Below are 12,349 nucleotides of genomic sequence, written 5' to 3' on the forward strand. Positions count from 1 at the left end.
TTATTGCTTGGTTTGGAATAGCTCTTACAGTGTTTGATTGTTTTTATTCCACTGTGTGGATATTTGCTAAATACTAAATCAAGTTGTTTTATTGATTGCGTTTTCAAGTTTCCCTGTTTATACCATAATGTAACATAAATTCAAAAGAACTGTTCGTATGAGGAAGGAAATCACCATGGAAAATAAATTCAGTTTAGAATTATCTTGCAAGTAAATAGAAATCGTAATTATGAATAAAAAAGCATTCATTTAAACAAATGTTAATAAAATATAAATATTCCGTAGAGCAAACATTAATAAAAGTTTGTGAGAGAATAATCTAACATAGTGGTACTGTCAAGTAGCAATGAGGCTCAAGGGTTTATTTGAATTCGTAGCTTGTCTGTGCCGGTTCTGTAGGGTAAGTATTCTATGGCCATAATTCATTTTTTTCCTTGCTTTTCCTCTTTCCCCTATCTGTTGCGGACAGGTCCACTTATCGGTCGCCAGATCTTCAGGTTTAGTGAAGAAGGGCTCGTCAATGCAAGGTTTGACTACAGCTACAACAATTTCCGCGTCACGAGTATGCAGGCCATGATAAACGAGACGCCTCTGCCCATTGACCTGTACCGTTACGTTGATGTCTCTGGCAGGACTGAACAATTTGGGAAATTCAGTGTAATTAATTACGATTTAAATCAAGTTATAACCACCACTGTGATGAAACATACCAAAATTTTTAGTGCCAATGGCCAGGTGATTGAGGTACAGTATGAAATTCTCAAGTCTATTGCTTACTGGATGACCATCCAGTATGATACTATGGGCCGGATGGTGATCTGTGATATACGCGTCGGTGTAGATGCCAACATCACGCGGTATTTTTATGAGTATGATGCTGATGGTCAGCTTCAGACTGTGTCTGTGAATGATAAAACCCAATGGCGCTACAGCTACGACCTTAACGGCAACATCAACTTGCTGAGCCATGGAAACAGTGCACGCCTCACTCCTCTGAGATACGACCTTAGAGATCGCATTACCAGACTTGGAGAAATTCAATATAAAATGGATGAAGATGGTTTTCTCAGGCAAAGAGGCAATGAGATCTTTGAGTACAACTCTAATGGTCTGCTGAACAAAGCATACAACAAAGTGTCTGGCTGGACTGTTCAGTACTGTTATGATGGTCTTGGAAGACGAGTTGCAAGCAAATCAAGCCTGGGACAACACCTGCAGTTCTTTTATGCTGATCTCTCCAACCCAATAAGAGTTACTCACTTGTACAATCATAGTAGCTCAGAAATAACGTCTCTGTATTATGATCTTCAAGGTCATCTCATTGCAATGGAATTAAGCAGTGGGGAAGAATATTATGTCGCTTGTGATAACACTGGAACACCTCTAGCTGTGTTTAGCAGTCGGGGCCAAGTCATAAAAGAAATTTTGTACACCCCATATGGAGAGATCTACCAGGACACTAATCCAGATTTCCAGGTTGTCATTGGTTTTCATGGAGGGCTCTATGACTCTCTCACCAAACTGGTTCATCTGGGTCAGCGGGATTATGATGTTATTGCTGGTCGGTGGACAACACCAAACCATCACATATGGAAACACCTGAATGCTGTCCCACAACCATTCAATCTCTACTCATTTGAAAATAACTACCCAGTTGGCAGGATCCAAGATGTTGCTAAGTATACAACAGGTAAAAGTAACATATTTCTCATGAAAATTCAGCCTTTGGTCAGACTCTGGTGTGGGTTCAAGACTCCAGAAATCCTTTGCATACATCTAAAGTTAGTATTTGGCTCTAATCTTACGTATTTCTTTGGTAGCTAACAACTTACAGAGCTTTATCTGTTTTTTTAGTCTTTTTGGTAATCAGTAACATAATTAATAGTCGTATCTGCTGCTTTTTTAAATGCTAAAATAAGGGGAAGAATGGAGGCAGTGCAACGTAAGTTTTGCCCATTATTAACAGAAAGTAGGTACACTATTGATTTGATTATTGCCATGCTTTGTAATCAGATGAGTTGTTTCCTACAATAAATGCTGTAACCAGTATTGAAAACATAAATTGATGTGAAATCATTATTTCTGCATAGCTTGGATTTCTGCAGACTGCACTGACTTTTTCTAGGATTTTCATGCCTCATTTCCAGAATCCTTTTTTTTGTTTGTTTGTTTTGTAGACATTGGAAGTTGGCTAGAGCTATTTGGTTTCCAGTTGCACAATGTACTACCTGGGTTTCCAAAACCAGAGATCGAAGCTTTGGAGACAACATATGAACTTCTACAGCTTCAAACAAAAACCCAGGAGTGGGATCCTGGAAAGGTTAGCAAACACTCTGTTCAACCGCTTCTGTTTCTAAAGTCAGCCATTTGATTAGAAAGTGCTGGAGACCAAGGAAACAATGTGGCTGTGTTTTTAACATGATAGACAAGGCAAATAATAGTCTAACTACGCTAGAAGCCTTCATATTGTCACATTATTTACTGGCAATAAGTGGGAGGAGAGTTTTAATGAGAAGCTCTTAAGAACACAGGGAAGAAGCTTTGCAGCAAATGGATAAAAGCGTGCGCAAATTGAATGAACTGCAAAAATCTTACAGAATTAAAGAATTAAAACAACCATTATCTTTTAGTCAAGAAGCCTCAAGAGGTGCAAAATCACTAAGAATTTAAGCAACTTTACAAGTCTGCTCCTCTGCATAGTTTTTGCAGGAGAACAGAAATGTTACTGTAGATTTGTGGAGGATCTGTAAAACTCCAGTGTTATTTTCACTGAAGAAGTGCTGTGCAGCAACTCTCAGGGTCCAGCAATCAGTGTAACTGCAACAGGGCCAGCTACTGATGTTCTGAGCAGGTGTTCATGTTTTGCATTTAATCATAAGAGCATCTGTTAGCAAAGAAATGAGATTTTATGTAGAAAAGGTAGAAAAGATGCCTTTCTCTAATGCAGCCGGGAAAAGGAAGCATCAAGTGTTGTGAATTCACGTCAGCAGCATTTTAATGTGCTTCTTTTCCCATGCACATATGACCACATAGAGTGCAGAAGGCTGGAGGGTCATGTCCGTGGAGCATGTTCATGCAAAATTGTCACTGAGATATTGAAGAAGCAATAACAAAGGCACAAGAAGAGTATAATGATATATATTGTGGTGACGAACAAATAGACACTTGGAGGGAGATTTTTTCCTTCACCACAATGTGGGGGAAGATCTACAGATCTGATGTGCCTGCCTGGTTCCTATTGTTCTTGCATCTTGAGACCTTCACAGCCTGCTTTCCCTAAAGAATGGGCTATAAAAACTGTTACTGCTACTTTACAGAAGACATAATGAACAAGTGATTTGCTTAGAATTGTGTGAGAGTACAGATTTGAGTTCAGATTTCCCCATGCCTACAATTCAAAAGACCAGCTGTTAGAGTGCAAGAGAGAGAAAAAAAAAGGAAGGATAACTCTGAGAATAGCATTTGTGATAAATACATTTTCCATTTGTTTTCTAGAAACTAAAGAGTCCAAGAGACATAAAGTGGTACCGCAGGGAACTGGAAAGCCTATGCATACTCCCAGGCTCTATAGATGCGCATGGTGTTTTGCAAACCAATTGCAAATCCATTTTAGGCAGTTAAGATATTGGTAGAAACTGTGAGACTGTGAGATTCCTCTCCTGCAAACTTTGCTGGTGTTTTCTTTTCCAGACTATCCTCGGTATTCAGTGTGAGTTACAGAAGCAACTGCGAAACTTTATATCCTTGGATCAACTTCCTATGACTCCCAGGTATAGTGACGGCAGATGCTATGAGGGAGTGAAGCAACAGAGGTTTGCAGCTATTCCTTCAGTGTTTGGAAAAGGCATCAAATTTGCTATCAAGGATGGCATAGTCACAGCAGACATTATCGGTGTGGCGAACGAGGACAGCCGGCGCATCGCTGCCATACTCAACAACGCCCACTATCTGGAGAACCTGCACTTCACCATAGAGGGCCGGGACACGCATTACTTCATCAAGCTGGGGTCTCTGGAAGAAGATTTGGCCCTAATTGGCAACACTGGAGGACGACGCATCCTGGAGAATGGTGTGAACGTCACAGTGTCGCAAATGACTTCCGTGATCAATGGGAGGACTAGACGCTTTGCTGACATACAGCTGCAGCACGGCGCACTGTGCTTTAATGTTCGCTATGGAACGACGGTGGAAGAAGAAAAGAACCATGTCCTAGAGGTAGCCAGGCAGAGAGCTGTGGCTCAGGCCTGGACTAAGGAGCAGAGACGGCTGCAGGAAGGGGAAGAGGGGATTAGGGCATGGACAGATGGAGAGAAACAGCAGCTTCTAAACACTGGGCGGGTACAAGGCTACGATGGATATTTTGTTTTGTCAGTGGAGCAGTATCTCGAACTTTCTGACAGTGCCAATAATATTCACTTTATGAGACAGAGTGAAATAGGCAGAAGGTAACAAAGAAAATCTCTGCCTTTGCGTCACCAAAGACTGCCTGTTTTTAAACGTAAAATGGTTTATTGTATTGTTTTTTCTAGATCAGAACTCTGTATATATAAATATAGAGGACAAAACATATCCAACTGCCTTTAAATGTGACAGAAGATGGTATTTTAATATTGTTCGTTTAACTCTTCGAGAGATTACAGTGAAGATTTTTAGTTCTTGTGTGGCAGTATTCAAACCTTTCAGAAGCAGAGCGCGCGGGGCGGGTGTAAGCGCAGCATGCTCTGTCTTCTCCTAAAGAAACATTACTTTTTTTTTGTTGGTGGTGATGGTTTAATAATTCACCAGTTCTTTAAAAGGTTACAGAGCCTGATTCTGCAACCTACACCTACTGGGTAGTTTTATCCCATTGAGATCTCCCATAGGTTCAAGGGATTGCATACAAAAACCAGACTGTGTATGGAAACTCCGTAGTTGCTCACCAACCCTGCACATGTCATTTGCCACTACTGTGATCTATGGGATTTTCTAACCCAACTTTTATTAGATACAGTATGTAAGTACTTTTATTGGATGCAGCACGTAAAGGCTGCCCCACATGAGCTTTGTCTTTGCCAGGCCATGGCTGCCTCTCACTCACTCGGTGAGGAATGCCGCGCTGTGTCTGCATCTGTGTGCAGGGGCCTCTCCCCAGGATATTCCCGGCACTGGTTGTGGTGGAGCCCAGTAGCACACATGGAGCTGCAGATCTTGCAGGGGGTGAGGGCTTGCCCTGCACGACGGGGGCTCAGCCAGGTTCCAGGGATGGCCAGAACAGCCCATGTTGAGCAACGCAGTCAGCACGAGCCTCCCACAGACACCAGTAGGCTCCAGATTGGGCTTTAGCTCAGTGCTTTTGGGACAGCCTTCGCTATTCAGCCGGGAGGGTCCGCGCGGTGCAGCAGCGAGCAGCCGCACAGGATCAGTCCTGCCTGTAGTCCTTGGGCCAGGACCTTCTTTTCACAGATCATATGGAAATTGTGGTGGTGTTGGGTTTAGGCATCATGTTATTTTCATCTCCAATTGATAATCCCACCGTATTGATCATTTTTCTGAGTGTGAAGAAGATTGGCGGGTTGGGAGTTGATGAACCTAAGTGTGGATAGTACATATGTTGATAAACGTAGAACATTTTGGGGACGACTCTTCACTTTTCAGCTCAATATCTAGAGCACATAGAAAAGCATTATATTGCATGGGCAGAAACTTTTATTTCCCAAGGTATCATGCGCTGCTGGCACAGTTCTTTCATAACGGAGTAGGAGAACCTTCTTTTCACTTGTCATTTTAACAGACCTGATTATCGTGGGCAGGGGGAGGGCGCCCGGGAGGGAGGCCGGGTAAGCACATTTCCTTTGCTGACTTTCCGAAAGAGCTAGAAGTCTTGTTATAGAGCCTGTGTATCCGTAACAGTGATGTTATTGCACATTTCTTTCAAAACAGACATAGGGAATATGTTGAAGCAATTTCTGCTCACATTTCCTGAAGCCAACAAAGTGCTTTCTTTGTCTTACTTCCCTTTCCAATTTTCATTTTTTTCCCCTTGTTTTTGGGCAGGTGGAGCAGATTGTACCAAAGTTAGGGATGAGCCTGAACTGGAACCCGAGACCTGGAGTCTCAGCCTCGCACAGACTCCCTCTGCTCCTTCTGCAGCCAGAGCAGCTCTGGGGGTGCAGGGTCAGGCTTGGAGGTGCGGGCTCAGGCTGAGCAGATCCTGGCCCATCGACCACCCTCCACCCCAGCCAGGGGGACCCATGGACCAAAACACATTTAGCTCAGGCTCATCGTTAACTGTTGTACAGGATTTGGAGCTGCCAACAGCAGCTCCGTTTGCCACAATTTTCCATAAAATCATGGAGAATTTGAATACCTCCACACCAGCCTAAAAATGGACCTTTGAATCCTTGAGCCTCTAATATGCTTTTAATCAATGGAAGAATAATTTATGAATTGTATATAGAGAGTGCATTCATAAACGTGATGATGTATTTTATCACTGATCCAAGATGTCAAATATTAGAGTCTATTTTACTTATATTTTAAGCAATTATACTTTTTTGCAATTCAATAATGACGTATCATTTTCAAACTGCTTTAAATATCCATTATAAACAAATTTTTGAAGCTATTAGATTTACCTTGAACTGTGCATTTCTAGTATGTAATACCTATTTAGTTAGCTTGTGCCTTTAGTTTCTTAAAGTTATATTTGTATTATATGCAGGAAATGCACTTTGTATTACCTACAGCTGTGTTTTTTAATACTGCCTTGATTACTGTTGTTCTCATATTATGCCAAGAGGTCAAAGAGTGGAAAGTGTTGCAAGTTTGTCTCTGAGAGTAGGTCTGGCATTTTCCCAGTTCCTGGGTGGACAGCCTAAGGTACCTTTCCAAATAGCATTTCTTACAAGAATCTGGATGAATGAAGAATCACGTGATATTGCACGGCCCTGTTAGAAAAGAAAAAAACGCCTTCATCAAAACAGTTTCAGAAATTCAGGAAACTAAAAAGAAGTGTCGTGTTGAGTCGGCAGTGCTAAAGAGCATTCATTAATGAATGAGCACTGGGGCTGAAGCCGTAAGCACCATGTGGGCCAGCAGTGATTCGTGAGAACTGCAGCTACAGCAAACAGCTGTGGGCCACTGTGTCCATGAACAACCTCGGATGGAGGCAGGGAACAGTTCAGTCTCCATTTTCTTCTTCTAGTAGCTAGAGTAATTTCTGAGCATTGGGCTTTTGTTGGTTTTTTTGTTTGTTTTTTTTTGTAGTTTTCCTTTTTTTTTTTTGCTTTTTTAATTTTGCACTATCACCTAGAGACCCAAATGAGTAAAAGGAAAAAAGGAAAAATGAGTGCATGGAAATGTGTGTCGTTCTTTAAATCAGATAATTTGGTGCTAGCATTCTGCACTGCAAACAAGGTTATAAATAAGGAAAAAATAAATAAAATTATAAAATAATAAAACAAAAACTAAGACCCACTATTGCACACTGTCCTGTAGCCAAGTACCTCCCATGAGAGATACGTGCTGTATATTTTTTATGACAGCCAAACCAATAGTGTGTACAAGTAACGTTTCCTTTGCGCTCCTGTTTATTTAGCCAGCCTACAACATTTCAAAGGTATAAATATATATATAGCTCTATATGTAGAACATAGCCAAATACCTATATATGAACTGGTCGATGTGCAACTCGGTACACACGTGCCGGCTGTTCAAGCCGAGCTCCGCGCTGCCCTCCCAGCTGCACCCACCATGCACGGCCTCTCCTTGCTGTGGCAGGCGCTGCTCTGGGTGCTCACTGCCAGCATCCTCAGGGCTGTCCGTCCGTCTGTCTGGGTGCTGCTCGGTGCTGTGGGAAGGCACGGAGCTCGGGGTGAAAGAGGCAGTGGAGGGGCTGCACTTGGAGCTTAACGAAGGCAGAAGGGCAGGGTGCTGTCGAGGTGCTGGTTGCTGCGGGGAGCACAGGCCGCGGCCCGGCTGCTGCTCAGCGGCTGCGCTCAGCTCAGGCTGCCGCCGCCAGCCATGAGGGTTTCCTGACAAACGCTGACTGTTATTTAACCTGTCCTTGACACAAACCATCACCAGGTCACAAGTGTCCGGCTGTGAGGAGAACCACGGCTCAGCAGGAACGAGGCGGTGGCACTGGGCGCATGCCCGTGCGTTGGCCACCGGCCATTCCTTGTCTAAGGAAACGCGTTCGGCAGTTACCAGTTTTTCCTTAGATCTCGTGGTGGACTTTAGCCTTTTAATAAATGTTAGTATATCAGATTGTGTCCTTGACGGTATTTTACTTGTATGAACCATGATAACACATTAAGTCTTCATACTCTTCAGGCAGAAGTGTCGATAAAAGAGAAGAGAAGCATAGCATACAGTATATGTCAAAGTAGCGTTCCTTTTTCGCTTTCTCATGAACAGTAAAATGTTTACAATGTATGCCAAGATCTTCGGTTTCTGTATGACACCAGTTAGAGGTTCTGATCTTACAGAAATTGTGTTATAACGGCCTCAGCCTTGTTGCTAGGAAACAATAGATCCCAATTTTTTATTCCTGCTCTAACTCCTGTGCTGAATAGTGACTGGATACTGTACACGTTATGTTACATGGCTGCAGTTACATGGTCTGATGCATTTTGCTCTGGGTTTCAGGCCAGAAGCATGCATTTTCTACAAGAACATCCCAGCAACACGCTGTAAATATTAAAAGTTAATATATTATGTGTCGATATTTGAAAAAGAAAGTACTTTGACTATTTCATTTTTAAAAAATAAAGGTGCAAACTGACAGCATGTGACGTTGCCTTATTTTACACCACGCCTTAGGGATTTTTCTGATAGTGTCGCTAAGAAGTGCTTCCGTACATCAAAATGAGGTCAGACAATACTGCTCAGTGTGAAAGTGGCAGTGGGTTTGCTGGCAGTGTTTAATTATACTTCTGATCCACCAAGGTTCGTGTGTACAACTCTTGGAGCAGTGCTTGCAGGACCACAGCCTGTTTCTGTGCACAGATTCTTACACTTACCAGAGTGAGTGTGAGAGTGAAAAGGCGTGCTGCTCTGTGCCTTTGTGCTCCCAGAGCTGAGTGGGTAAGGGCGGCGGTGCTAAGGGACAAGGAGCATGGATGAAGCGTCTGCACATTCAGTAGATCTGATTTCCCAGCCTGCTTCAAACAGGTGCTGATGAATGAGTGTGTGCAAACACGTAAGAAAAAACACATAACCCAGTACATGTAGCAGAGAGGAGGAGAAAGTGAACTGGAGGGGCAGAAGGGTGTTTAAAGCTGAGGGAAGGGGTACATGCAGATGGGTGACCCAGCACAAGGACAGTGTTGGGTGGATGAGGAGACAGTGAGGCCAAAGGGATGCTGCAGTAGGAAAGGAAGAAAAAAAAATGGCCTGGGATATTGATTTATTGCTGCAGGAGGCCAGTCACAGCCACAGCCAGGGAGCAGGGGAGGGTCTGGCCGAGGTAAAGGCAGCACTGTGTGGGACCAGCAGCAGCGTCACCTGTGCTGGGGAGGAAGTGGCACGGGGTGGGCCAGGACACAGGGTCCTTTGGTGAATCCGCCAAAGCAGCAGCCAGAGCCAGGGCTGCAGCTGGAAAGTGGGAGGAGAAGGAGCACCAGGGCTGGCGGGGTCAGCGCAGTTGTGCAGGCTGCATCTCAGCGCTGCTGAGCCCAGAGGGGGTGGCAGAAAAGAACAAGGGGACACAGATGTTTCCTGATGAAGCCCTGCCCATGCTGCCTTGTAAAAGGACCTGTAGCTCTTCATACCAGAGCCAGTGCATGAAATCTGTGTAGTTTCCATGTTACTGTTCCTATAAAAAAATACTAGCTCCTTCTGTCATGGTTAGCATGAGCTTCTCTGACTGTCTGCAGCTTGTTTAATCATAGAATCATAAAAGCACAGAATCACAGACTGGCTTGGGTTGGAATGGACCTTAAAAATGATCCAGCTCCAATTCCCTGCTGTGGACAGGAACATGTTCCCCCAGATCGGGCTGTCCAGGGCCCCATCCAGTCTGGCCTTGGGCACCTCCAGGGACGGGGCATCCACAGCTTCTGCAGGCAGCCCATGTCAGGGCCCCATCACTCCTTGACTGAAAAATTTCCTCCTTACCTCTAACATAAATCTCCCATCTTCTAGCTTAAAACCATTCCCCCTTGTACAATCACCATCAAAGTCGTTCTCCCTCCTGTTTATACGCTCCTTTTAAGCATTGGAAGGCTGCAATGAAGTCTCCCTGGAGCCTTCTCCAGGCTGAACAACTCCAGCTTCTTCTACCTGTCTTCAAACAAGAGGTGCTCTGGACTATGGGAATTCCAAACTTGAGGGAACCCAAAAGAAGCAACACAAACAAGCCTCTATCTTAATAACTCACATCCAATATTCTCAGCTTTAAATCTAAAGTGGCAACTTCTGGCCTATTTTATCTATTTTTTAAAAATAGCAATGCTTTTCCGGAGTCGCCCATAGTCAAAGCAGTTATCCTCAACACACAGGGTTTGCACCACGCAGCACTCAAAGTCAGTAGGACATTTCTGTAGGAAATAGCCCTCGGGCACATTGCTTCCCACCATGCTTATCACCATGGTGTAGTCACTTACTGGGGAGCACTTCTCAGCACACCCTGTCTTAGTTCCTCTGTCCTAAGAGAGCCACCCTAAACCAGGGTTCAGGCACAGCACTTCAGAAGCAAAGGAGCTCTCCCAGGAAGCCCATGGGCACACACTCCGCTACACACCAGGAATGTTTGCACAAGGAAATAAAGGTTTGCAGGAGCAGAAAGCCTGGATAAGCCACAAATCATCCACCACAGGCACGCAGCAAGCTGGGAAACCTTTAAGGCGCAGGCATGGAGTGAAGGGTTCAGTCCGCACAGCCCCAGAATCAGCTGGTGCTGGATGTTGTGCTTTGAGCTGGTAACGTTCAGCTCAGAGCCTCTGCTGCTGACATTTCCTGAGTTAAGTAACAATATTAAAAAAACAAAAACAGCTTTTAAATATTTTATTAAAGAGTAAATCATGCTGAATCTGTCACTGTATGGCACTGTATGAAGATAAGACCCCGGCTGCAACCAATCAGCATAAGTAACAGGCAGACATGGAGCAAAATATACATGCAGAACGGAAAATATGGTGCAGAGGGGAGGGGAGGGGAGGCAGGACATTCCACTACAAATGAAATGTGGCCTTAATTTAGACAGACGTTGAGTAATGAACAGCAATTGTCGCAAATTTGCAACAGCATTGTCCACCGCTTCCTGTTATCGGGCAGCTGTTTATTTATTGTATTTACTCCCACTGAGGGTTTACAAGGAGCACTGCGTACTTCACGATGAATGTTTTATTGCTGCACTTTCTCTCTCTCTTCTCTTTCATACACACACACACACGGCCACTTATAGGAATAAAATAAAATAAAAGATAAAACTTCCACCCTTATCAAATCTAAGCTTAAAATGCTTCAAGCAGCTGAACCTTGCTGAATGCCCATCCCTACCACCCATTTAGCTCTTCACTGTTTGCTTTTCAGTGAGGTGACAACAAGCCAGAATCTGGGACAAGACAGCTAAATGGATTAAGAAAGTCCATCTGCCTGTTTGGTCACACACTGCTGGGTGAGGCTCCATGGCACAGCCTGATGCTGCAAATACAGCTGCAGCCCTGCCTTTCCCCATGCCCCTGGTCCACAGCTTGGCCCCTTCTGGTGGGATTTGATCTGTCCTGCTCTCCCAAGCCTGCAGCCTGGTGGTTCTGGAAAAGATCTCTACCTCTTCTCAGAAATTTCTAGCCTTCCAAGCTGTGCAGAACAAATTGGAAGTACAGGCACTAAATATTTAAGCAACACAACCTAAGGGTGGTTATACAGTGTTACAGAATCACAGAACGGCAGGGGTTGGAATGGACCTCAAGAGATCAAGTTCAACCTCCTTGCTAAAGCAGGTTCCCTACAATAGGTCACACAGGTGGGCATCCTGACGGGTCTTGAATATCTCCATAGAAGGAAACTCCACCACCTCTCTGGGCAGCCTGTTCCAGTGTTCTGTCACCCTTACCATAAAGTTCTTCAGCATGTTAGTATGGAACTTCTTAAGTTCAAGTTTTAGGCCATTGCTTCTTGTCCTGTCACTATGCACCACTGAGAAAAGCCTGGCCTCATCCATTTGCCACCCACCTCCCTTTAGATATTTATAAACATTAGTCAGATCCCCCCCCCTCAGTCTTCTTTTCCCTTGGCTGAACAGACCCAGGTCTCTCAGCCTTTCCTCATACAGGAGATGCTCCAGGCCCCCCATCATCTTTGTGGCCCTCTGCTGGACATTTTCTAGGAGATCCCTGTCTTTTTTGAACTGAGGAGCCCAGAACTG

At 44.2% G+C, this 12,349-nt stretch overlaps 1 protein-coding gene across 4 annotated transcripts in view; it reads left to right on the top strand.

The window, feature by feature from the left end:
- TENM1 (teneurin transmembrane protein 1) overlaps positions 1-8,769 on the top strand; it is a 299,751-nt gene extending 290,982 nt beyond the window's left edge. For all 4 annotated transcript variants that reach the window (XM_021406358.1, XM_021406359.1, XM_021406361.1 and 1 more), the window contains 3 exons: positions 470-1,690; positions 2,178-2,320; positions 3,691-8,769. In XM_021406358.1, the coding sequence (XP_021262033.1) occupies positions 470-1,690; positions 2,178-2,320; positions 3,691-4,449 (2,123 nt within the window). In that variant the 3' untranslated portion in view covers positions 4,450-8,769. The remainder of the gene's footprint in view (positions 1-469; positions 1,691-2,177; positions 2,321-3,690) is intronic.

This window comes from Numida meleagris, chromosome 8 (genome assembly GCF_002078875.1).
Source record: "Numida meleagris isolate 19003 breed g44 Domestic line chromosome 8, NumMel1.0, whole genome shotgun sequence".
Lineage (NCBI taxonomy): Eukaryota > Metazoa > Chordata > Aves > Galliformes > Numididae > Numida > Numida meleagris.